Source organism: Pseudoliparis swirei, chromosome 22 (assembly GCF_029220125.1).
Source record: "Pseudoliparis swirei isolate HS2019 ecotype Mariana Trench chromosome 22, NWPU_hadal_v1, whole genome shotgun sequence".
NCBI lineage: Eukaryota > Metazoa > Chordata > Actinopteri > Perciformes > Liparidae > Pseudoliparis > Pseudoliparis swirei.
In genome coordinates, this window is record NC_079409.1 from 20,367,047 (window position 1) to 20,394,701 (window position 27,655).

The 27,655-nt window shown below is 47.1% G+C and overlaps 1 protein-coding gene across 1 annotated transcript; it reads left to right on the forward strand.

Annotated features, from left to right (window-relative positions):
• Nucleotides 1–228: 228 nt before the first annotated feature.
• On the forward strand, nucleotides 229–27,176 carry eif3ea (eukaryotic translation initiation factor 3, subunit E, a). The gene is made up of 13 exons (XM_056444001.1): nucleotides 229–348; nucleotides 3,238–3,355; nucleotides 3,609–3,726; nucleotides 5,852–5,894; nucleotides 6,823–6,927; nucleotides 12,204–12,329; nucleotides 12,618–12,742; nucleotides 16,329–16,455; nucleotides 17,132–17,233; nucleotides 20,924–21,033; nucleotides 25,904–26,006; nucleotides 26,188–26,322; nucleotides 26,991–27,176. The coding sequence occupies exons 1-13, from the start codon at nucleotides 259–261 to the stop codon at nucleotides 27,024–27,026; spliced, it is 1,338 nt and encodes a 445-aa protein (XP_056299976.1). The 5' UTR covers nucleotides 229–258; the 3' UTR covers nucleotides 27,027–27,176.
• The last annotated feature ends 479 nt before the right edge of the window (nucleotides 27,177–27,655 follow it).

Consider the following 27,655-nt stretch of genomic DNA (forward strand, 5'->3'; position numbering starts at 1 on the left):
TTTATATTTTGTGCATTATTCTTATGACAATATTACTTTTTTTTATATATATTGTGCATTTATCACTTTTTATATTGTATTGCTACCTGTAAGTATAAATGCTGCTGGCGCGAAACATTTTTATACTTGCGGGATTAATAAACTATCTCTTTATCTCTCTATCGCTCTCTTACTGAGGATGTTGAGCATGTCGGTGATTGGTCAGTTACTCTTTACGCCGCTGCAACACACTTCCGGTTTCCTTTCCCCGGAGCAAAGATGGCGGAATACGACCTCACCACCAAAATTGCTCACTTTTTAGACCGTCATCTCGTTTTTCCTCTGTTGGAGTTCCTGTCTGTCAAAGAGGTATGAAATATATAAACATGTAAACATTTCGTTACATTTTGTCGCTGTTTCCAAAAACTATTAACGGCTTTCTAACTGTTTTAAAAGCGGTGTGCGTTCAGGAGTTGATCACATTTTTCTGTAGCTGTGTAAAGCACACGCATTCAACCAAAGCGGACCCGGATATGTAGCTCGTTGACTTCGAAATAAAAGCACGATGATACTTTTCACAAAAATGAAGTGGAAACTGTTGATGAGAACAGGACAAAATTAATTACAGAACAACGTCAGCGATTAGATCAACATATTCAGTGAAAACACAGTTTGTTATTTCGAAATAATCACGACGAGTGCTTCATAATGTTTTATTTTGAAAATATAGAATCGGAAGTCATGTTTTCATTTGGACCAACTTTACAGTGGTTGAGCCACGCGCTGGTTTAGATTCCGGTGATTGTTGTAAAGCGCCTCGACTAAATTCGTATCAGTAGCTCGGTTACACACCGTCTACGGTTATAATGTTACAACCGATGTCACAACCACAGTCCGCCGGTGCTCTCTGAGATGTTCGCACTCCGCCCAGTAGCTTCTATTCTCGGAAATGAAACGGGTTTACGTGGGCTAACACCGGCTATGCTAGCCAAATGGAAGCTAAAATAATGTCCATTGGGATAATACAATAACATTTAGTTCACTGTCGCGACGTCTTGGAAGATATGTATCGATGAGAACAACTGTGTGCCAGCACACACCCGCCATGTTCACTTCAAGTAACGTGTGGGTTGCCGAGTTAACAGCTAGCCAGCTAGCTTTAAACGTGTGGTTGAATTGCTAAGCTAATAACCACGACAGCTACATTTCCACTTGACTGTAACTATTGGGCCTTTTACGTTTGCGGTTGTAGCTTTGCCTGTCAATTTTATTTTAACACAGGTTAAGTGGAATCATGATTTATTAACAAGTTACCCTCTCGACATATGATATTCTGTCTCGGCCTGCCCGTGGTGGTGTATAACGTTACTGAAACACTTTAAAAAAACATTCGACATTAAATTACTCAAAGCTCAAGTAACCTTATGGTTTTGATATTTATTTAGTGTGTACAGGCCAAAGTTATTCGGAGGTCAATTTGCTTTAATTTATGTTTTAGTGTGTACGGGCCAACGATATTCACAAGTCATTTCATCTTTTTAGTATAAGTGTTTCTGTGCAACGTGGTTGGGCCAATACTCTGAATTTGCACAGTGATCATCTCGAATAAAGCCATTTCTGTTTAATGCAATTATTTTACTTTGTAATCTACATGAATATTTAAAGACCATCTGTTATCTTCATATGGGCATCTAGCCGATTAAATCACTTAGAAGGGCCCTGCAATAGCACAGGCAACCAATGCAATGGGATTATTCAGCAGCCTATGGTGGAAAGAAGTAGCGTTACACAACATCTCCACCCAATCCAGTTGGCACCCGAGAGGATTTACTTCCAATTCAGTTGGCTCCTTGATGAAAAGGTGTCTGCTTCCCACTGGTGACGTTGAATATTGTGGAATGCACCCGATTGGTCCCTGGTTCTCTGCTCACCCTTTTTAAAAAGGGAAACAATATGGTGGCTTTGTTAATTATGTCGGTAGTCTGTCTCAACAATCCACCGAAATCTGCTCAACGGGAGCATTCTGTTCATCCCTCAAACAATCCAACATGGCCACCGGTGGGAGCATGTGCAGACACTGGAATTGAGTTGCATCCGTAGAACAAACGAACCGTAAATTGAAAAAGTAATCCGATCGTCTAAATACTTGCACATGCTCCGCTCATTAATATGTCACAAGTGCATGTCTCTTAGGACTACATGACGACCAGTTCCCTCACAGCTTGGATGGCTGCACATTTTTTTTCACGTTGCAAAATGCAGAGTCGACAACAGATTAGTTGTTACAAAGGAATAGATGGAACATGCTTCCTTCTGGTCACATGACATCTATTGCACCTGTCCATCCGGGGAGAGAGATCCTCCTCTGTTGCTCTCCTTTTTTCTTTTTCCAGTGAAAGGGTTTTTTCTATCTCTTGGGAGTTTTGCCTGATCTGATGTGAGGTCCTGAGACGGGGATGTCTATGTGTACAGACTGTAAAGCCCTATGAGGCGAATTTGTATTTTGTGATAATGGGCTATACAAAATAAATTCAATTGAATTGAACATCAAGTGAATATTCAAAAAAATCCCCAAATATTGTTTGAGAAAAAAGAAAAAAACAGTTACAGTTCCTCCATTTAAAAAAACAATTTGCATTAGGCTACTTTGTAATTTGATTCAGTTTATATTATATCGCCCAAAATTACAAATTATCCTCAGAGGCCTTTACAATCTACACATATGAGAACCCTGACCTTTGACCTCACATTGGATCAGGAACAACTCCCAAGAAATAGCCCTTCAGGAAACAACAGAGGAGGATCCTTGTCAGGAGTCATTATAGGCAATATGGCCAAAGTTCTCTGTCTTGACCATTGATTTAATATCTCTCATATTCTAATAATCTCTCATATCACAATATATGTTTCCGGTTTATTGAATAAACAAATTGTTTATATTTATAACCATTTAGGTTATTCTTGACGGCGTCTATTTGCTCATTCAATTCATTACTTAGGTGTAGAATAATCACATTTTCTGAGAAACTTTAGTCAGTATGTTCGTATTATCAATATAGACGTTGTAATTGTGTATTTCTTCATATGATTTCATCAAATACATGTTTTAAATAAATCATATATATAATTGGGCTTTCGCCCAGACCTCGTCACGCTCCACCCGTTTGTCTCTGGGGTTCTTTGTAACTTCCTGACCCCCGAGTTAGATAATGATGATGTACAAAACCTCCACGCTCATCTCTGTGTTCTGTCTCTTAGATCTACAATGAGCAGGAGCTGCTTCATGGAAAACTGGACCTCCTGAGTGACACAAACATGGTGGACTTCGCCATGGACGTGTACAGAAGCCTTTACTCCGAGAAGGACATTCCCCTCAGTAAGTGCCGACGCCTGGTGGATACACACTCCCTCATACCCCATTTTCTAGAAATTACCGACGTATAAAAAAACCAGGGAAGATCTTAATGTTGCTGGATGGAACTCGTAAAGAGGCTCTGCACTACGCCACTCACTCTGTTCCGCATTGATTTAGCAGTAACCCGTCATAGTGTTTTGGGTGCTTGGGGTAGCAGTCCACCAGAGTGCATGTTGGTTCGTCTAATGTCTGTTTTTATTCCTCCCTGTGTCAGCTCTCAAGGAGAAGAGGACGGAGGTCGTGGCCCAGCTGAAGCAGCTGCAGTCCGAGACGGAGCCCATTGTGAAAATGTTTGAGGACCCCGAGACCACAAGGCAGATGCAGTCCACCAGGTAACGCCCGCTTCCTTTGCTCAATAGAAAGTAGTGTAATCTCTCTCAATTTAATCATTATCCTAAAATAAAGTTTTATTGGATGCACGATTAGCCCCAGTTAGGTCGTGAAATGTGTTCCTGGCCCGGGATTAGTAAAACCTGTTATTTGCAACGGTTGACGGCACAGCAGCGCCAAAGCAGGATTCTGCGGAGTCCGTGGAACGACGTTCCGAATGAAAAATGTATTAAGCCGTCTCGGGGCTCTTGCGAGGGAAGTCGGCGAATGCGGACGTAAAAAGTAACAGACGCAAGATGTTGTGGTTAACTTTTATTACGGCTGTTTTGTCGTCCGCGGTGACTCAAATAGTTTGGTCACATTCGGGCTTCATCCTCTCGATTTTTGTTCCTTGGCGCGAGCATCTACAGTTAATCAAAAGCGCATTTTCCATTTTCATTTCTTCAGTTTGTGCTGTATTGTTTTCGTTGTGCTGCAGTAATTTGTTTATTCAAGACGCAGCTTTGCAGGATCCCCAAAGTGAGATTTGAAGCCTAACGATGGCATCATGTCGGTGCCATCGCTCGGCTGCTGTCACGCTGAAGTACAGAGGAGATCTTTTTTGAGACCTCAAGTTGTGCATCTTTTTTCTTTTCAAACTATTGGATTTATAAAACGATAGGAAACTCATCTGGGATCAATAAAGAATTGTCTCAAGCCAACAGACATTAAAACATTTTATTCCATCAATATGACCTAAATTATGCTCGATTCAGTTGCTTGTTTTTGACATTATTTCTGCATTAGAGGATCATCCAATGCTGGAAATGAGGAATTGGCCTAATTTTCAACTCCCCAATGCCCTGTCTGTTGGGGTTTATCCGCGCAGATCCACAAAGCATTTTACTGGGCAATAGAACCTAATGGTCTAAGTACTTTTATTGAACAGTTAGCTAATAGCCCTGTACGCCTTACCAGGCTTTATTTGCACAACTGCTGAAGCCCGAAACCAAGCCCGGCTATTATAATAAATCATGTTGGTACCATGTCAATGAACAGTCTTGTCATCATAAGACCCACTCTGTGGATTCTGATCACGATGGGGTGAGTGACGATGCATGTTCTCATGTGTTTGCACTTGTCAAAGCAATGAAAAGCACTTTTTGCTGCCGTCGGCTGCGTGACTTTTTTTCCGGTGCAGAAGGTGGCGGGGCGGTAATGCTGTGCAGGCTTTTCCATGAACAGTTGCCACTTGTCGGACAGCTCAGCAGCTGACTCATCTAAATCTCAAAACAAGTGCAAAGCATATATATATATATATATATATATTATAAGATGGTTTCAACACAGCCTCTGCTGAAGCCATGAAGACTTCTTCCTCGGTCTCAATGAGAGGTCAGACGTGTCAGTAAATGCTCATTCCCACGATAGAAGTGAACACTCAAAGGTGTGGCATCCACATGAATGGCAATATTTTGGGTTGTATGCGACACTACAGTTTAGAAGAGCCAACGCATCCCTCCATGTTGACAAAGCCATGGAGACTCCAAAGCTGTCTTCACTTTCCTCCAGACATAATTTGTTCGACACGGCTTGGATAGATTTGTAGTAGTCAAACCAAATGTAGTAAACAGCCGATCACAGTTTAAAAAGTGGTCCTGATTTGTGTGCGGCTGTTGACTTGGACCACAAGTGGCAAAATATACCTGCGTTTGAACTCTGAACACCAGGATGTCAGCCAAACGGCGACTCCAGTTAAATGGCCTCCAGCTGCACTAACTGTCTTCTTCTCAGGGTTCGTACGGTCATGGAAAACCTGGAAAAGTCATGGAATTTTAAAATGGTCATTTCCAGGCCTGGAAAAGTCATGGAAAAAACTTACATCGTAAAAGTTTTGGAAAAGTCATGGAAATTTGTTAAAATCACATGTTCATTTACGCCGAGTTTGAAATAATTCATATATTTTTTAAAGAAAGACGCTCAAAGTATAAGCCGGCGATAGCTCTCAATACGCAACATGTTCTACTGTTTTCATGTTTATACCGAGATTTCAGTTTGGTCATGGAAATTTGGTTAAAAGTCCTGGAAATCCATTGGTCAAAATGTGTAAGAACCCTGTCTTCTTCTTCTTCTTCTTTTGTCTCGCAGAGATGGACGGATGCTCTTTGAGTACTTGGCGGAGAAGCACAGTGTAAGTTGTCCCGGTTCGCTGACGTCTCACTTCTTCGCTGCGTTTCCCATGGTTCCTGTGTGAACCCACGGTTGTTTTAGGGGAGACGTGGGAGAGGCCGGCCGAGCAGGGAAATGCAGAGTTCCCAAAACCCTTAACTCATATTCGGGGTTTGTACGGCTTGCACAAATTCCGCGGACATTCTGTGGTGGCCTGGTAAGAATAAACGCCCGGGACTCGTGGATGGAGCCGCAAGAATGCCGGAAGGTTCTATATTTACCGTGATGTTTGGCTCCTCGCCCTCCGCGCCGTGGGTCCCCCTCCCACTCCCGGGATCCCGCTGACCTGCCTCGCTGTCCTCAGTGCACCTCCACGCAGCCCGGGCGTAGAGGCTGGGGTCGCCCCCTCCCCCCCCCCACCGAGCGCCCGCTCTGCCCGTCACGGTCCTACCGGATCTCGGTGACGTCAGCGCAGGCTGCCGCGAGATGCCGAACAGCGGGAGGGAGGGTTGAAGACCAGCAGGCTCGAGAGGATGGCTCGATTTTATCGTTCGGATTTAGTACACATGACGCATTTCTTAGCAGATTTGTCACAAAATGTGAAATATTATCTCGCGGTTGTGGCAAAATCCCACCGATATGCTTTAGCGGTGTTTGCACTCGGTTCATTGTGTCACCGCTACAAATAAATATGAAATAAAAACATAATTTGCTGTGCAATTGGCGTTCAATATATTCGATGCAACCCAGATGTTTACGAAATACCGCTTAATGACTCGCCCGTATATATGACACGATGCGGGAATTTCCTTAGGCGCCACAACTGCATGAAATTACCGAGCGAGCACAATGTTTGATTCAAAGCACGTCTTTGTTTTGACTCGGCCCGACAGCGATTCACATTTTCTCTGTTTGATATTGATACTCTCGCATTCCTCTCTTCCTTAAAGTTCCGTCAGGAGTACTTGGACACGCTCTACAGATATGCCAAGTTCCAGTACGAGTGCGGAAACTACTCCGGAGCTGCAGAGTACCTGTACTTCTTCCGCGTCTTGGTAAGTTTTTTAAATTTCATTTCTATTTTTACAGCGCCATCGTCGCCCAACACCCGTTAACCTTTAGCGCTGATGTTTGCCGATAGCTGCACGCCTTGCCTCACTTAACGGGGGCGTCTGTATTATCGTACTGTCCCCATTTATATACTGGCTGAAGGCATCTCTCTCTGACGTAGTCCAACTGAACACCACATTATGTTTGCCAGATTGCTTTAATTTCTCATAAAGCCAATGCTTGCATAGGAGAGGAAAAGAACACTTAGAAGTAATTGAATATGAAAAGCTTACGTCAGTGGCTGTTCAATTCCCCGCACGTCTTTTGTATTGGGTGAGTGTGTGGGGGGGGGGGGATGCTGCTCTAAGACTTGAGTAGGATCTTTTACTGGGCCAAGTGATCAGTGGTGGACCCGACTGCATCATCTGTCTGTAGTCTGCTCACGCAGCGGGCTCCAGTAGACGGCTTATTGATTTGAGTGCTGTGGCCAGAGAGTCCCTAGTCACGACTTCTGAGCTTCTGGCGTGTTTAAGTTCCGCACGGCCTCTGTTCGGTCGCATCGAGAGGGCGCACACATTGTGCGAGCTGTTCCTTTTCATTAGGCCGCGGGTTCTTCCCCAATCCAAAGGTAGATAAACGTTGTTAAAACGCACACAAAAAAGCCAATGTATGTCATGCAAAAGAAGATGATTGTAGGTCACAGAGAGTACAGGCGTTGTTATTGTCGGTGCACATGCACAGTCCATACCTCTATAAACAAAGAGACTTGTTGCCGGGGTTCTGGCCGTTGTGGTTTCTGTCACTTTGCCCTCAGAAATGAGGGAAAGATGAACTAGGCAGTGGACGGACTCGAAGATTGAGCAATGCTTTAGCGGTGTTTGCGCTCGGTTCTTTGTGTCACCGCTACAACTAAATATGAAATAAAAACATCATAATTAGCTGTGCAATTGGCGTTCAATATATTCGATGCAACCCAGATGTTTACGAAATACCGCTTAATGACTCGCCCGTATATATGACACGATGCGGGAATTTCCTTAGGCGCCACAACTGCATGAAATTACCTGACAGTGGCATTGGTTAGGAAGGACTTTTGCCACAGTCCCATTCAAATAATTAGGCGTTTTAATTGTTTGGAAGTTGCAAACCTGATCTTTACAGTTGAATGTGAACGACGGTTTAACTGTGAAGCTCTATCTCCTGTACCAGGCTTTTTTATTTCCATACAAAAGAAGTGGTATACTACTGGAAGCGGCATCCTTGCAGTAATCAGCCTTCTCAGTGAAGTGGAAAGGAGTTGCGGACACGTCAAGAAAACATATCTGGCTTTGGTTAGAAACGCTGAAGTTGAACAGCGAGAGATGTGGCGGTTTGTGTTGCGCGATAGAGGCATCGCGGACCTGATTCCCTGGACACTGTCCAGAGTTCGAGAGCACGCTGTTTGTCCTCGCCTGCAATCGGGGGGGCGAGAAATCAAGCACCCGGACGTTTCACACACCGACGGTCTCAACCGAGTTCTATACCGTGTACAAGAGCCGAGAACCACACAGCGGCTGTGAGGTCTGCATCCGAGGTGATTACATCATTAACTATGCAAGCAGCAGCGCCCGGCTGGCGTCGGTCGTTGCCGCCACTGAAGCTGCCTCCAAGGTCACGCGTAGGACATCCCCCCCCCCCCCTGTTGAGTTAGTCTATTGTTGTATTAACGCCACATTTACAGCAGAACTTCAGCTCTTTCTTTTCCGCGTTATCTTGCACTGCCGTGTCGGTAAGTTCGACCCAACTGAACATCCCATAATGACTCTCGGATCCAGCCAATGCAGTCGGTGGGTTTCCATGTGTCACTCACTCCTGCTTTTTGTTTGTCTTCTGTTCGGCGTTCGGCTTTGCGGTAAAGCAGAGTCTGGTGCCAAAACCAGCCTGGAAGAATGGGCAGGAATAAGATCAACATTTAGTCTTATTCCTCACGGCGGAGGACCGTACGGCCGTCTTGTTGTTCCCACTCTAATTGGCGTCTGATGCGGCGCCTCCCGCCTTCGGGATGTCAGAGGCTCTGGCCAGTCACGCAGGTTCACGGCGCTGGGGAGACTTGGCAGTGGCCTCCGAGTGACGATGAAGCCTCTTAACCCAAAGTAGTCGGGCACTTCATTTGATGGGTCCTTTCACTGATCCGCTCCCATCCGCCGAAGGAAGAGTAACGTCGGAGACGAGACGACGGGTAATTCGGCCGAGCTTTCCACTTCCACTCCCTAACGAAAAAAGAAAGCATTAAGAGGAGTCTTCAAAAGCTTGGAACGGATACGTCCCACTGTTCCAACAGTTGTTTATGGCTTTTGCAACTCAGTCTAAATAAACCAAAATTGCTCTAATTGAGGTATGTTGTTCCACTGATTTTCTTTCTCTCATATTTTTACCCCTAAAATTGTTGCACCCCTCATTTTGAGTCCCAAGCCCGTCGAGCGCTGTAACTGGATATCTGCGGCGTGCTCTCGAAAATGCGAGAGGCTTTTTTTAGACGCGGAAAAGGTGAAAATGGATTTCATTAGTGTGAGTCTGTGTACCGCTCTCCCCCTCCCAGCCTTTCTGTGTTTTGTGGACCTCCCATCCTCACAGGCCCCTCGTCTCTCCCTCCTTCCCCCGTGAGGGAGAGGCGAAGCTCCATAAAGTCCGTTAACGTGGGAAACCAGTCAATTAAACGAAGGAAGCCAGCCTTGCAAAATCCATGCCTCAGGTCTAGTTACGGTGTGGCCGAGCTCGAAAAGAGCAACTTGTTCATATCATCGCTTAATGCAGGGATTGGATGTTAAGAATAAAGATTAAGTATCCCGACGGATCCCCAGCACAGTCAATTTATTGTTTCTGCTCAGGTCAGTCAGCGAAAAATAATGTGCCCATTTCCCAAACCAATGGAAACTTAAGGTAACTGCTGGAAAAACCCAGGTACTGAATGTTTTCTTGTGTGTGTGGAATGTTGCCATTCTGACCTGAAGGTCAGCCAAACGTAGCGGGCAGCGACTTTCGGGGGAAACGAACAAAACGCAACACTCAACCGATGAAACTCTGACCTTTTACGCTGGCAGTGGAGCCATTTCTTTTTTTTCCCCCTCGCCGCTACAATGCTGATCTTTCTTGGGACTTCTACGCCTAAAAAAGGAAAGAAAAGGCTAATTCATCATGGACTAGTTGTGGTGTGTGATCAAAGTAACTGCTGCGCTGGAGACGGACACAGCACCTTCACTGTGTTCTCCTTTCGGGGGATTACTGCAGGAGCTTTCCCAAATGTTTCCCCCCGACTTTATAGCAGCTCGTTGGCATGTTATCAGAGATTATCTGGCATTCCCCCCCCCCCCCCCCCCCGCTATATCGGAATAATCTTCATCAATTTGTGGGGTTCCTGCGGAAACCTGCTCTTGCTTTCTCGAGTGTTTCCTCTCCTCGCGTACGTCTGCCGTGTCTCACGGTCCACTACGGCGGCTGTCCGGCGGCGTGGGGTTAGGATCTGGGTTTCTCCGGCCGCTCGGCAGACACCCACCCCGACTTCCTGCTCGCCTCGTGTCACTGCGTCTGGCGTTGTTTGGTGTTATCGTGGACCGCCGCGGCGGCGCAGAGTTTCCCATGAGCCCCGGGGGTCCAGCGTCCTCGCCGAGTGATTGCCTCGCCGAGGTTCAGAGGCATTCTCAACCTGTGCTTCATTACCTTTTTTCTTCTTTTCTTTTCTGTTTGTTTTCTTTGTGTCTGTTCTGGAAATCAGAAACGGTAGCCTGTGACATTTTTGTGAGTGATTATCCTCACAGAGATGTGTCTTGTTAGCGTCAGTTCGGATTTCAGCCTAATTACCTTGTGATAACGACAAACTGCAGCAGATCTCTGGAGATCCTGGCAAACTCTGCACTTTACTTTGTTTTCCCCCTGTATATTTAATATTACTATTAGTATTTAGTTTTTTTTAGTATTTAGTTTTGTGTTTTATATTTATTTTCATTGATGCTCTGTGATTTTTGAAATTTCCCCACTGTGGGACGAATAAAGGAATATTATATCATATCATAACGACCGTTGTCCAGAGGTCTTTTAAAATTATCATTCTCAAGACTAAAGTGAAGTGTTTTTTTTTAATTAAATAAATTTAACAAAGCAAATTTCATGTTTAATGTATAGCCCTGTGTAACCCTCCTGTTACCTTTCGGGTCAATTTGACCCCATTCAATGTTTAACGTCGGTGTTCTTTGGGGTCAATTTGACCCCAGGCTGTTTTTCACTGTCAAACATATAAGAAATATCAACTTTTTTATATATTTAAAGGGCTCTTTAGGCAGTCAACAAACAAACATAAAGTACCTCACACTTAAACTTGGGAAAAAATATTAATTCTAATAATTTTCTGGAGGTTTTAATTGCTGGGGTCAAATTGACCCAGAGGGTAAAATATGTTAGTAAATGTGAAGGTAACAGGAGGGTTAAGAGTCAGCCTGGGATGTTTTTTAAATGTTCTTGGGTTTTCCATCTCGCCGCTAAAGCTGCAGTTAGTAATATTAATCGCGAATGGATTTATTGAATACTTCTTTCTCTCATGTGACAAACTAAATATAACTTGACCACAGCCCCTCACAAGGTACCAGATCTCAAAGTGTTTTCTGAGGAACTTGAATTTAAGATTCTTCAGTCTCCTACTCCAGCTTGATCATTGAGTCCTCGTCGAGCAGCCGAGTGTCCACTCGTGCCCTTTGGCATGGATGATGTAGTAAAAAAAAAAAATCTTAGCATGAAGAATTGTCTCACGAGCCTAAAACCATATCACGAGGAATGTGTTCTGTGTCTGGTGTTATTTGGTTATTATTCGTTCAGGTTGGCGGTCGACTGTTCAGGTGTGGAACGTAGATGGATCCATATCTTAGTTGTATTTTTTTTTGGTGTGATATCAGCTCATTTTGTTGCTACTACACTGCTATTTCATGGTATAGTGACGACAGGCCGGGTCATCTGTTCCTCTGCTGGTTCAATTTCTTTTAATCTTGTTTGTCCCCCAACTTTATGGATCTGTAATGCGTCTAATAACCTCCGATCGAGGGAACTTCACTTGTTCGAGCAAGCTCCTCAGACATAAATAAAGACACGCATGCTCCAAATGTGCCTTTTACTTAACTCTACGGTCAACTGCAATGCAGTGGTTGTACTATGTAAAAGTGGTTTCATTCAAAGCTAAACGTGTCTGCCAACCCGTGTCGCACGTCGAAGTTTTGTGTGCGTCCGGTTCTAACGGTTCTCCGCATCTGTTCCCAAGGTCCCGTCTACAGACAGGAATGCCCTGAACTCTCTTTGGGGCAAACTGGCCTCTGAGATCCTGATGCAGAACTGGGAGGCCGCCATGGAGGACCTCACCCGCCTGAGAGAGACTATCGATAACAACGTAAATGCCCCACTTCTCTGAATTTGATACCGCATTTAGATTCCCTTACATGGACTCTGGTATTGACATTTCTCCTTCAGTAGTGCTGTGCCGTGGCATCTTAGTCCTCACACACACACCCTCACACTCACACACACACTTGTCTGACTACTTAAGAACTTGGATTTCGAGTATGAAGTGGTTACATGTTTGATTATTGTCCATTTAGGCCGCAGCACTTGAATCTTACCCGATCTCTCTTCCCACCTTCCTCCCTTTCTTCTCTCCTGTATGTGTTCCTCGGTCCAGTCGGTCACCTCCCCTCTGCAGGCTCTGCAGCAGAGAACATGGCTCATTCACTGGTCCCTCTTTGTCTTCTTCAACCACCCCAAGGGCAGAGACAATATCATTGAGCTCTTTCTGTACCAGCCGCAGTAAGTACATTTTTTAAATCATATTATTTCGTTTCTTGCAAGTTGCAAAATCTTGACGGCAATACCAGGAATGAGTCAAAGAGATACGATCGATTTCCAAAAAGTCGAGGGCAACCGGAAGGCCAGAGTTCTGTGGTCGGGTTGAACCGTGTGTCTGTTGACCCGTTGAGGGACAATAAAAGGCAGAGCTGCAAAACCAGTTTCAACCTAAACATACGAAGAAGAGTCCGTCATTTAGTAAATTCAGTCAACCCAGCATGTGTGTGTGTGTGTAGAGGTGTAAACTGGGGCTACATATATCATGTATGTTTTTTTAAATTTTTATTGAGCGTTGGGACTGGGCGTCAAAGTACATAATACACCTCGAGGTTTGCTTTTGTCAAGGTAAGGGGGGATCCAGAGAATTTGACTGAACCAAACTTTCAAATCACAGCTTATTTTGAACAGAAAAATCTGTTATTTTACACAGCCTGTCTTATTGGAAAATTCACCCGGCCTAATAAACCATAATCTACGTGATTATGTGTGCTGGGAGGAATGAACTTGAATTAACGTCTTTGTTTGAAGCCACAAAGCAGCGTTTGAACCTACTGCACGGAGTGTGCTGGCCTGGGAATGAGCATAAAGTTAATATTTTGGGAAAATCAACCAAAACCGTCCCCATTATATTTGGTCGACTCTACGGCCACTTTGAGGCGTTGTGTATCTTTCGAATAGTCCGTTTTGTTATTCTGTGACCATTTGTCTGTATGTTTTGGGGCGACTGTGGCTCAGTGGTAAGCATCGTCGTCCTTCAATCAGAGGATGGGAAGTTCGATCCCCGGCTCCGCTCGTCCATGTCAATGTGTCCTTGGGCAAGGCACTTAATTCCAACATTTCTCCTGTAGCTGATCTACGGTGTGTGGATGTGTGTGAATGTTAGTTAGTCCTGATGGGGCAGGTGACTCCTCCCATCAGGGTGTGAATGACGTCATGTTAAAGCACTTTGAGTGGCTCGACTAGAAAAGCACTAAACAAGTACAAAGTTATTACCGTACGTTTTATATACTTCCAGGATGTGAGTGGTTTTGATATTTTAAAGTCGTGTTATATTCCATGGGTCAATGTTTAAGTATATTCTAGCTGCAACAACAAATCGATAAAATCGATTACTAGACCTTTCCATGACCTTTCCAGGACTTAAAGACAAACTTTTTGTGAAGAATCGGTCTAAACAGGAACAAGTTGGAAGATGTCGTATTTAAACTAACAATGAGAATACCAACGCATACAGTATATACACAGCATAAATGAATATAACACATTTGCGTGACTTTTTGTAAACTTGGGATTTAATTTTTTTCTGATGACTTTTCCAGGCCTGGAAATAAACATTTTCAAATTCCATGACTTTTCCAGGTTTTTCTTGACAGTACAAACCCTGTTTTGGACTACGGGTTGAAAACTGCATTTACATTTTTTTTTTACCCTTTAATCTAAAAAATAGTTACCAGATTAATCGTTGGTTGCAGCCCTCGTATATTCTATTGAAAGTGCTTTTTGTAGCTTAAAAGTAATCCTGGAGTTTAAGAGGCTTTGGGGGGGGGGGGGGGGGAGGTGATTGTGTAACATTTACTTGCTTTGGAGAAAACCACTTGCTTTAATAACCTATGTTCTGGGTGGTGGGCTTCTTCTTGAACCCTGCTGGTATTTTAAAAGTGGTTTCAGAAGTGTGTGTTTTCGTGTGGTCTGTTTACTCTCCAAGTTGAAAACGAGGCCATGTGTATCGCAGGTCGGAAAACCTTATACACAACGTTAAAATTTGCACACCGACTATTTTGATGTCGTTGCCCCCCCCCCCCCCCCCTGATTGCAGGCTGGTATAATTGTACAGATGATTGGCCTCCACAGACGGTATGACAGGCGACCACAACACAGCACACTGAAGCGTCTGGTTCCCCCGACTTTACTTGTTTTTTTAATTTTATCGTGAATGATTAAGGAGGCCTCCCCAATAATTACTCCCGAGGAGCTCGCCCGGCCATCTGTGTGGACGAACCGAGGTGGTTTTGTGTGCTTTGCAGTTTCAAAGTGGAGAAACCTCATGTTTTCCCCACAGAGGCTTGGCTCTCGTTTCCCCTCCTTTGACCGTCAGTGCTTCCTTTGGCGGACGCCGGTGACCAGTGGCTGGCCTTCAGCTCCACTGTTGACCTCCCTTACCCCTGCAGTCAGCAGATGTCGGTCCAAAGCTGTGTTTGCGTACTATTGGCAGACCACACTGGCTTCAGGGGGAAACCGCGTATGGCACAGGTGCATGCTGGGTAAATGCTACCGCAGTGACATATCACGAGTCACTGGATTCTCTATATCACCCAGCCTATTTTCCGGGGCGACTGTGGGGTCAGTGGTCAGCAGGTCCATCTTCCAATCAGGGGGTTGGAGGTTCAATCCCCGCCCTAGTCGATGTGTCCTTCAGCAAGACACTTAACCCTGAATTGCTCCCTGTCGCTGTGTCTACGGTGTCTCAATGTCACATGTAAATTGTCTTTGAGTACCTTTTTTAAAAAGCGCTATATAAATGAAACGGATTATTATTATTTTTCCACGTGATTTTCTTCTCCAGACTACCTGTGAAATGGAGCCCCTGTAAGCGTGTTCCTCTTCTGTGTCCTCCCACAGTCCCCCTTAAACAGAGGACATTTGAACCGTGATTTCTCGGCTGGATGCCTCAGTAGCTCCTCGGCTGACCAGAGCAGCGATGCCTGCAAACAAAAAAGAAACAAAAAAAGATGAAGTCTCCAAAGTAGAGTGGGGTGAATGCCCCCCCCCCCCCCCGGAGAGTGAGTAGGTGTAAGTTAATCAGGAACACAGTGCGCAGCGTTGCGGTCTTCCCCGGGAGTGGAGCCACTACAAAGGGTGGGCGAGAGCCCTCCTAAAACCAGAGTGGCGATGCCCGCTGCCGTTTTTAGACTCGACATCACTACTGCCACAGGTCTCCTGTCCCTTTAATTGTTCCGGCTAATTAAACTGTTGACGGGCCTTCCTCTGAACACCACGTGTTCCTCTGGCCCGAAAGGGGCCCGCCTCCTCTTCTCAGATGAGTGGAGGGTGAAGTTCAGAGATAGACATTTAGAAACCAATAAAGGAGTTTTGGTTATACAGGTTGTCGATTGATCTTGACAAGTAAAGTGGTGTGTGTGTGTGTGTGTGTGTGACACGTTGTCTTCACAGAACTCTGTTTCCAGCGTGTGGGATTAGAATGGGCCTGTACCAGCGTCCTGTCCTGTGTTCAGCCAGTTGACCTGTGGCTGAAACATCAGTCCCCGATGGATTGGGTTTCAGCTACTGGGCAGCTCACTGGTCTACATCTTCTTGCCAGGCTTTCTTTTTTCCACCTCGCTCTCATAGTACACCATTGAAAGAGATGGCTTAATGCTGGGACCCAGGTCCCGGAGCGAGGGTCCTGTTCGGACACGGCTCTGTTTTCGCGGCCAAGGCTTCGCCTCTGTTCTAAATGCCAGGATCGTGTTATATTATGTGTCCTCGTAAAGATCAAGTCTTTGCTTACGCCCGATAAATGATCATCTTTATCCTCCCCTCGTTCCAGATACCTCAACGCCATTCAGACGATGTGCCCGCACATCTTGCGTTACCTGACCACGGCGATCATCACAAACAAGGATGTCCGCAAGCGTCGGCAGGTGCTGAAGGATTTGGTGAAGGTCATTCAGCAGGTAGCGCACCTTTTTCTCTCTTCTTCATTCAAAGCCTCGGTACACACAGTTATCAGGTCAATGCGTGAAGGCCACACCGGCTCTGCAGGATGAGTAACTGACCATGTAACCCAATAGCTTTGCTCACACTTCCCTTTAAGCTCAGGGAGTGTGTGAGTGTGTGTGGGTTTAGGTCCAAACTGGGAGAGCCTTGAACTCATTACTTCTGGTCAATGTGTAGTCCGAATGACGGTAGCTGCTTCAGAGAGCGGCGCTGGGTAGGTTGTTGGTGGTAATCGCTCCAGCATGCGCCCGCTGCTCTCTGCTCCGGCCTTCGGGTCGGGTCTCCGTCTCGGAGCAGCTCAGAGTTCAGAATGTGCTTTCACTCAGGCTTGTGAATTGTTATGTTTATTTAACTATTGTGCCCTGCAGGTTGTTATTTTGACTACATAAACATCTGAAAACAACCTAGGATGTATAATATGTTTCTCCCTGTTTTGCTGATATTCTACTTAATTGCAAAAAAAGGGAAACATTTAGATTTTATGACATTTTTGTCCGCTCTATTCCGTTCATCCATGACTTAATGTTTTATAAAACGTAAGCTAAAGCAGCTGTGATTCATAATCATATTGATGTATTTTAGCACGCTGATTGATTTGATTATATTCTGATTTATTTACCCCCCCCCCCCCAGGAATCTTACACCTACAAAGATCCGATCACAGAGTTCGTGGAGTGTCTCTACGTGAACTTTGACTTCGACAGCGCTCAGAAGAAACTCAGGGAGTGCGAATCGGTGAGTAACCGCTTCAGCAACCAGAATACATTTTGACCTTTTTCTTGTTTGTGAGGACCTCTGTGTATTCAGTGTGGTTCGTGACCAGCGTTAGTAATCATGTGACCGCCGTCTGACCTTCTCCCCGATCTGCTGGACGTCTGCGTGGTTTCAGACCGAACACTCAGAGTCTGACGCTGCGTGACTCGGGCTGCAGTCATATGTGAACTTCGGCCTGGAACGGACCGATCGGGCTCGTCGTTGACAGTAAAAGCTTTATCAGCAGACGTCTCTTTGGAGGCGTGCAGAGGGAGTTCTGTCACAGCCCTGCCCTTTATTTCAGTTTTGGTTTGGAATGGCTGGATGTAACTAGTAGTTATAGAATGAGTAAACTGTAAAAGTCCTTTGTATATTTACTACTAAGCTCAACACTCGCTGGTCAATGTGATTCGATACGTTACTGTGACCTAAAATGAGGAAGCCTGCAAAAAGAAAGTGCTGAAATTCTCCATAGAAAGAATCCACTGGCTACTTTGTCATAGTTTGCTTTAGAAACAAGCCGCACATGGGTTTAGATTAAATTACATTAAACTTTATTGTCATTACACATGTACAAGTACAGAGCAATGAAATGCAGTTTGGGATCCAACCAGAAGTGCAACAGAAAGTATCATAAATACAGGATGTACAGATGATAGTAAATTTTAGTTTAGAAGAGGACATTTAATTTAATGAAGCATCTGTCGACGCACGCCATCCATTTGATTGCAGAGGCATGAACCGCGTTTGACTGCGTGAGGCCGTGCCGAGCACATCGGCGGGCAGCTGGGAGCTCCCTGGCACCTGCGATGGGGAGACCGGTCACCCTCAACACATGGAGACAGATAACAAGAGCAGCCGTCACTCAGATTAGTACCGTCAGGTTGATTGCAAGTCTTGCATTTATAAAAGTAGGCCAACAAATAGTGAATTAGGCATTATTACCATGTTTAAGATAGCTAGCCTACAACCTGATATCCGTTTTTTCCCCAGTGCGGCCATGAGAATCTACAGGGAATATGGCCAAAGAGGTTTTTAATGTCGTCAGTGTCAATCTTTGTTTTGTGCTTTTTTTTCTTTTCTTTCAACTATCAGTTCAGGTACCGTTTAGGCACCGGTATCGTTTTAAAAGTACCGGTTTAGCACCGGTATCGGATAAAAACCAAACGATACCCATCCCTAGTCAGAGAGCAGGTGTCGTAAATGGAGTTGTCCTATCTGTGTGTTTTCATAACTCGATCACCCGGTTCATTCTCTGCATGCAGACTGTAATTTGGGTTTCCCAACGGACTTGATCGCGCCGACCTGCAGAGGGATGAAAGGCTAAAGTTTTCCATCTTCCGCCTCTTTACGACAAACCTTCCAATTGAAAAACATCTGGCTCCTCGCCAGGAGGAAATATGTATAAATCACGTCGGCGCTTTACGTGCACTTCCGTTTGGTTTTAACTAGTGCTGTGAAGAATTAATGATTAAATTACAGGATTAATTAGTCTTGTTTTTTTACCGCATTTAACGCATGCGCAGAATGAGCTTCCAATCCGTCTGTTGTTGGTCGTCTCTAACCAGCAGCATGTCATTCTGTCTCTACGTTAACACTACTCCGATCTCCGTCTCGCACATCGGGACGAAAAAATGTCACTTGCCCCCCCGCAATTTATGTGCATCCCTGTGTATAAATGTATATATCCGTCTTTTGTCATAAATTTTTATGTTCTCACAAAAATATACCGAGAATATTGGTAATATGTGATTAATCATGATTAATCCACAGAAACCTGTGATTAATTTGATTACAATTTTTAATCGTTTCACAAGCCCTAGTTTTAACTTATTGTTTTTCTAAAGAGTTAGATTACGATAACCTCATAAGAAATGAGGAGGTTATAATCGAACTCACCGGGGGGTAAGTGCAAAGGCCTCCGACGTGCATCATCAAGAATATCAGGAGTTGTATCTGCCATGCGCCCTCATTCACCAGCCTTGTTAAACGCCTGTTGGGAACTCTCTGGGTTTGGCCTCGACTCGTCGTGCTCTGTTGACAAACGAACCCGAACCAGCTCTGGGGTCCGAGCGGCACGGCGTTCCCGGTGCCTGTCAACACGCCGGTCTTATCAGAGCGTGTCCAGTGGCACACGAGCTCCTCTATTGACCTCCTTCAGTTCACAGGCGGGTCTCGCGAGGCGGCAACAAGAAGTTAACCGGCACCTCTCTTAATGCATCCCCTGTGAAGGTCTGCAAACAGTTTCCCCCAAATGGTCTTGTTTGAAGCCAGTAATGCAGTCCTCTTCTTTTTCCTTTCTTTTTTCAAAGTGCATTATTTCCGAGTTAAAGGGAGGTTTCACAGACTGCGGCGTGATTGAGGTAAACGGATACCCCGTTGGGATGAGCATTTGTAATGCATTAATCCTGAGCCTTTGAGAAGAGTGGCAACTGATTGCTGTCGAGCGAGATGTGGGTATTGTTTTCAGCGCTGCTGTTTTTGGTCGAGTGTACCCCGTGTAATGGTTTGAGCCCGCTGCTCTCCAAATGGGTTTAGCTCGGTTTACATTGTCCCGTTTGGACCGCACGGGATTATTAGCAATTCTGTTTCTTTCCCACTCTACCCGAATCTGGAATCGCTGTCAGATGTTAAATGTTTCCATGTCAGGGAATGAAAAGTATGGGTCTACCTATCGTCCCTCAGATTGGGCATGAAAGGGCTCCACAAGCCCCATCTCAGAATGTGCTTAAGCTCCGTGGCCTGAATCCCAGATGACAGCAATTGGTGCACTTAACTGTTCAAAGTTTATCGGCCTGAGATAAGTGTTGTCGCAGCGTCGCCCGATAGCGCCGCGTAGTCGGGCTCTCGTCGAGCAGAAAGCGGCTCTCTGGGCTCGAGCGAACAAAGCCGCACATCCCGTGGGGGACTTTTGAAGATGGAGGCCTGCGATGGGGAAATGGCGCTCGGTGGCGAGTTGGAATGCGGCGAGCGGTGAGACATGGGAGCTTTTCACACGGCCGTAGCCGGGTCGCAGGCGGGCGCGGTCGACGAATCGGCAGGTGACGCAGCCGGCGGAGAGCGCTCGCTCTCATCTGTGATCTGGGCGGGTGGCGCTCCGGTTAGTGGACGCCTCCAGCCGGGGGCGGGCGGAGTCGACGCCACCGCTGGACCAGATGACTGGCGGTAAGTCACAACGTGGCCATCTCTGCGGTGGGCTCTGTTCTCCACGCAGCATCTCTTGGGCTGCTTGTAGGATTTTCTCCCGTTTGTTTTTGATTTGAAGCGCCCTGCGGGGTCCGGGATCGCTGCCACTGCACAGGGAACTCACTAGAAATCCTTTTAATGTCAAATGTAGCCAGTCTGGTCCGCCTTTCACTGTTTGCTCCCACGCTTTCATCAAAGAGGTCTTGGATTTGCTCTCGGCTCAAAGATATTGTCCACCCCCTAAACCAATAAGACACGAAGGCCCAGAGACGGACTTGTGTCGCCACACTCGTGACTCCGTTGTCGTTCGATGGGAAGGGCCCAGCGTGATTGTCCAAATGAGTCTCGAAAAAGCTGACCTTGCCGTTTGGCCTCACTCAAACCTCCAAATGCCGTAAGACGGACCTTGAGGCCGACCTGTAAACGGGCTGAAATGACTGTCTGGTATTCACGCCGCTCTGATGCAACATGCTCTCTGTCTCCTAGGTTCTCGTGAACGACTTCTTCCTGGTTGCTTGCCTGGAGGACTTCATCGAGAACGCCCGCCTCTTCATCTTTGAGACCTTCTGCCGAATTCACCAGTGCATCAGCATCAGGTTAGTACCCGCGAATAAACAGACGTTAAACTTGTGGTTTTGGGGGATGCCACGCTCTCTCTCTCCCCCCCCCGACCCAGGATTCAAACACGCATCCCTCAAGACGAACAGGAAGTAAGACGACGTGCTATCACTAGACGCCGTAAGCACTCTGTAAACAGGAAGTAAGGCCACAGTGGGGTCTTTTCTGTACAGATAAGGGTTTATTGCCCCCTTCTTCACACAGCCGATGCTGACCCCACACATCTTGAGGATTACGCTTTGGGGAGGTGTAACTGCTTCCAGGTCTCCGCAGGTTGCTCTGCGCCCTCTACTTCTAGGACCACCTGTCCAAGGCCAAGTCACGGAGCGCTCTCCCAGGAAGAGGTCAGGGTTTAGGCGGCTGGTAGACGTTCCCAGCTGCGGCGACGGGCAGGAATCCTTCAGCTCCTTTTTATTTGGTTAAATGAGGGGTCAACGGGCCTTGCAGGTCTCTATTGACTCCTAGTTCAAAATCTAGCTTAGTTACATTCAAAGAAAATCGACCTTGGACCCTTTCCCCAAACCTAGACATTTAGTCGATACTAATTATACTGAGTTTTGGGGGGAAAATATGATAATTGTCTATTAAGAGAGATTATAGGAGTTGGCTGTTTCTTTACATCCATTTTAGAGCGTGACGAAGATAAAGATGCCGTCTCTGTGAGTAAACCCGTCTCTGGTGCTTTGGTTCATCCCAGTCATCCTCCATCCTGCATACATTATGTACAGTGCTGTGCAGCCCTCAGGCTCTACTGACGGTGAACGTGTGAGATTTTCAAATCCGGCCCGCACACGCACAATGTTCCTCGGGAACGAATCACTTCTGTTGACACGATAATGATGGCATCGCCTGTTCCATGGAGCCGTGGAGGTCTGTAGTCAAGGTTGAACCATGGAACATGATCAGGCCCTGTCGAAATCTCCAGTTGCAGATCGTCTGGAATTGATTAGGAGTCCGGGTTCTTTTTGGCAGAGTTACTGCAATTGGATCCATTTACTTGTTAAGGACCACAAAGGTTAGTCGTAACACCGAGAGAGGAAGTCAAACGCCGATTCCTCGACTTTTCACCTCGTTTGTCGAGCTTTCCAAAGCGGGATCGCGCATTTCGGTGGCGTCGCGACAACGGACCGAGCGTTATCTATTTTGGAAGACGCCCAATTTCCAAGTCGTTAGTCCCCCAGGACCCAGAAGCCCCTCTCGCCCCGAGCGTGGACCGGAATGAATTTGATGGCCGTTTTTAACGAGGACATTTCCATCGCCGCTGGCCAGGACGGTTCCACGGAGATGCAGCTCGTGTTTTAGGACACGGACGTCGACCGGAAGTCGGCGTAATTGAGTTATTTATGCAATGTAGGCTTATGTATAACGTACGGTCGGCGACTGATTCTGCATGCGCTTGTAATTGCGCACACACACACACACACACACACACACATATCCCTTTGTCTAGACTTTTCAGTGTCTTCGATTTACTGGGTTTAATTCGGAGACGAGGCGATGCTTTGACCTCCGATGCGACACTTGCCCTTTGACATTTTTTCTAAACGCTTTAGACTCACGATAATTTTGGCGGTCCTTTTTTTCGCCATCGCCAGATTATATTTGTACACAACAGCTCGCCGGCAGTTGGCCGCCGCGTCTCGTGTATTTGGACCCACCACTGAGGATCTTTCCACCTCACAATTGAGTGATTTAAAAAGACCGAACGATCACGTAGGTTTCCCCAGGAAATGTATTCAGACGTCAAACGGCTCGGCGTGTCCCCGACACACACACACACACACACACCCTCGTATGTTAGCGTTTAACGACATTCATTCGAGGCCAGCCCGGTTAATAAGGGGGCATCTTTTGAGAAGGATCGTCCTCCAACGGAGCGAGACCCCGACGCCCGACCCCTCGCTCCTCCAAGTGTGAGGTTGAGACCCGAAGGAGTCCCCGAGCCTGAAGTCGAACGCTCGGGAGCCAGAGTGAGTGAGCGAGGGGTCGAAACGAAAGTGATCCGCACTCCCCCGAGGACCAGGATCAGGGCTGTGTAAAACAAAACCAGTCGCGGAGGCTGTCTGCTTGGCCTCGGGGCCAAAGGATGTCAATATTGTGGTTTTCATAAGTCTGACCCCAGTCCCTCCTCCTCCTCCCTCTCTCCTCTCCCCTCCACCCTCAGGTTTAAGACGGGGTCGCTGGTGTACACCTCTCAGCGAGACAATGAGATAAAGTGACCCCTCCTCTTACATACAAATGTCCTTCCTGGCGGAAAACATTGCCAGACTTTCCTTTATAAATTAAATTAGAGGGCTTCGGCTGGTACGGGCCGGGGCCCCGGGCCTTTTGGGGGCACCCTGTGATCCTGTGTTCTGCGGCGCGGATCACATTTAGAGGGGCCGGGGGTTCGCTCGACCCCTTCCCCCCTCGGCGAGGAAACCAGATCGTGTTTGTTTTGATCGTCACATCTGACCTGGACTTGACTGACATGCGCCCCCACTTTACTGGATTGCCAAACAAAACACGGGCACCCGGCGCAGCAATCGCCTAATCACACGGGTAAACCGGGAACCGACAACAAACTCCACTCCCATTCGCCTCGGGGTCACTCGACTGTTCAGTAAATAAGTGACGGGCGGTGAGTGTCGACGGTTGTGTTGGTAGTTTTTACACCGTTTGAGAGTTTGGACATAATCATAACAACAGGAGTCGATCTAGTGATTTGTGATTGCACCGTGTTGCATCACATCTCATTGAATGTGTTGTAACCCTGTGACGCTTCCTTCTGGTCACATGACGTCTATTCTTCTGTCCATCCTGGAGAGGGATCCTCCTCTGTTGCTCTCCTGAAGGGTTCTTCCCCTTTTTTTCCCCGTGAAAGTTTATTTTTTATATTTCTTGGGAGTTTTTCCCTGATTCGATGTGAGAGGTCAAAGGTCAGGGATGTCGTATGTGTACAGACTGTAAAGCCCTCTGAGGCAAATTTGTAAATTGTGGTGTTGGGCTGTATGAAATAAACTGAATTGAATTACATCTTTTATCGAGTAGAGCTCTGACCGTTGGGAGTCTGTGTCGTTGCCGGCGTCTCGTGTGATCCCAGGCGTGTGTTACCCATCACAACATAAACCGGCGTCATCAGACAGCTCGCACGTTTTCAACCTTCTCCGGCTCCCTGTAATGATCCGCAGGAGCAATTTCATTGTCAGGCATCGTCTCCCCCCCCGGTTCTGATGACCCGACGTGTAATGAGCCGTCGGTGTGAGCGACGGCTTGATCGGCCGCTCTGGATCCTCGCCCTCCCCTGGGCCGCTGCGGCGCACATGAATCGACTCGCGATGCCTCTCCGTCTCCGTCCTCCACCTCCTCCGTCACTTGGCCGGACGCGTCGAGGGGAACGCAGAGCGACCCCCGCTCGGCTCGCTGTGCAGAGGGAGCGCTTCATTTGTTCACGCCGTTTAATTCTCCTTTTCTCCGTGTGTGGCTTTGCACCAACATTAGAGGGTTCAAAAGTGGCGGCGTTTGTGAGCCCTCGAGGTAAAAAAGGAAGAAAGACATTCTCACAAATCCCAAAGATAACTTCCCACCAGAAGAACGTCTGGACTAAGTCTGACTTGAGCGCGACGGTTGAACCCAGTGTTGCTGGTGTTGGGATCTGTGTCCGACCCGGATGTGATGGTTACCAGAGTAAACCGTCATTAACGGCCTCGGAGCTCCTATTCGCTACGACAAATGCGGTCGCTCCAGTATTTCATTAAGTACACGTGTGTGATGGTGGTTTTCTTTTATTCCGGCGCGGGCCGGGCCCTCGTGCTTTTGAGACGAGACGTATGGCTGCTGCAGTAATTGTGGGCAGTGCACACACCGGGTTGGAGTCGTGTTTATTGGGGCCCTTATATGAAATGCTGTAGGCGTGGAGGCTGGTGGGGGTCAGACAAAAGGAAGGGGGCAGGAAACGTGTGGGGGGGGGGGAGGCGGGGGGGTATCGAGCGGGGGTCTAGTCATTTGGAAAGCCACAAGGGAAGCCAGCTGCACGGGGGAAAGCTTTGGATCAAAGAATGCCAGCCCCCCCCCCTCCACTGACGCATCGCTCTCCAACCTGCCGCCCGTCTTAAAGGGGCGGTCACTGTGAACGATGTGTCACGGTGGCGGCCAGGTGGGGAGAGTGTTTCCCGCACTGAGACAACAAAAACAAAAGATAAATAGCTACAGTGGCATTGGGGTGGGGTGGGGGGGGATTGAGTTATTCTTCCAGGTCTGTAAATCAAGCGTCCATTAGCAGAGGACCATTAGAAGTGTTTTCAGGGTGGATTTCATGTCGTACACCTTTTTATTTATTTGTTCACATGTCGGCCGTTGATTCGCATAACGATGACGAGTCACTTTGCACATAATGGGAAACATCCGTCACGACGCAGCGGAGCGCTGGCCTGTGTTCTTTGGTGCGATGACATATTTCCTTTATGCACTTTAGGTTAGTTTATTTATATTATATAAACTAACCGCTCCGCGAACATGCTTTTGTCTTAGTGCGGCGTGTTAGCGTGCTAACACTGGCTAGTTAACGCGGAAGTAGTTCCTCAAGTATTTGGTCACGAGCCAAAGTGTTTTACATGTGACGGCTCCAGAGGGAAAGCTGAGGAATCTGTAAAGGACGGGTCGGTGCCGGGTCGGCGCACACTTCAGGGGTTTGTTTTGCTAAATTGGTACGTCACTAACCTGACGTACCAATGGCGAATGAGAATGACTCGTTCATTCTGAGGTCTTCATATGGTACCACGTCAACGGAGGCCCAAGTCAGGGTCCACATCCTTGGTACGGGCCCCGTGCCCGGGTCCCCGCTTCACGTCGCTCTCGTTTCCTCGACAGCATGCTGGCCGACAAACTGAACATGACCCCCGATGACGCCGAGAGATGGATCGTCAATCTCATCCGCAACGCCCGGCTGGACGCGAAGATAGACTCCAAACTGGTGAGGGGGGGGGGGGGGGGAGGATGCTCATCCTGTGTGACTAGAGAAGGATGTGGAGGCATTATTTCTGTAATTGAAAGTAAAGACTTAGTCACCGTCACATCTCACGAAGCGGCGAGACTGGATGCGATTGGTTGTTGACTCTGTTTGTTTGTTTGTTTGTTTGTGTGCCTCTTCCTAGGGCCACGTAGTGATGGGGAACAACGCCATCTCGCCCTACCAGCAGGTGATCGAGAAGACCAAGAGCCTCTCGTTCCGCAGCCAAATGTTGGCCATGAACATTGAGAAGAAGCAGGCCCAGAACACCAAGAACGAGGCGAGTACCACACACACACACACACAAACCGCCCGAAGGTCACGCGCGAGACCCGGGGCCCTTCAAAGCGTCCCAAAAGAACAAGGCTCAGGAATGTTGATGAACAGCCATCAACAAAAAGCTCTCTGTACACGAAGTCAGCCAGTAAGAGCAAGTTTAACGGAGCCGGTGCTTTCATCCCTCCATCGGCCTTCAAAGGCCTAATGACAAGGTAGAGTCCAAACAACCATAAAGCGACGCCTGAGCTCTGTGACTCAGCGCAGCAATGTAAACAAGGCGGACCCTCACTCACTCACTCCCGCCGGCTCCGGGTGAACATCACGTCCCTGAGAGCCGAGAGTCCCCGGCACTTAGGACCTGCTGCAGATGCCTTTGTTACGGGGACTTTTTAAGCACTGCGTCGACACAGAACGTCGAAATCGAACACACACACATATATACACCTTCTAGTCCGTCAAACCAGATTGATGGGCTCCCAGAGCTCCGTCACGCCGTCCTCAAGGCTACAGATCACGTACATCTCGTGAGCGTCGACCCTCACGGCACCGACGTCGGCACTTAGCCACTCACGCGTGTACGTAACGGTTTTCCCACAGCGAGATGTAGTTTTGATCGGTGAGCTACAAACAGTCTAATTGTGTTTTATTCTTTTTCTCTTTACTCTGCAGACACCGAACTGGGCGGGCCAGGAGTCTGGGTTCTAGCCCCACGACGGAGACGGATCCTTCCCAGTCATCGAGTTACAGCCTCTGATTTAGCTCCTCTCTCGCTCCACACTCGTATCTCAAAGGTAGCACGGTGCCGTTTTTGCACTTTGTCATCACCAGTTCAATAAAAGTGACCAACGAAAACCATTTGCCATTGCCTTATTTCTGGAGGGCCGAGGCGCCACTTTCCTGTATCGGGAATACTCAAAGTTGTACCGGGCGGGTTGAGTCACCGTGTGTGTGTGTGTGTGTTGAATGGCTGTTTAGTCTGTTGGTTTTTATAGTGTTTTTAGTGGTTCGCTGCACCATGACAGCTGGAAGGGGGCGGGGCAAAAGGAGGTTATGTGCACAAACCGCCAGTCTGACCCGTCGGAGGACACGAGGGAGCCGCCATGGACCACCGGCCAGAAGGACACCATCTCCTCCGTGACTCACAAACGATCCTTTCATTCCCTCCACTTGCCTTTTAATGTCTTTCTTCCGATGTATAATTTGAGGGTTTTATGACTAAATGCACCTGTTTTATTGGGCCACTTCCAAAGTCTATGTGCCGTCACTTAACGAGGCGTGACCGGACTCTAAACACGTATGACACCGTTCAGAGAGGAGGAAGCGCTCTGGAGGTC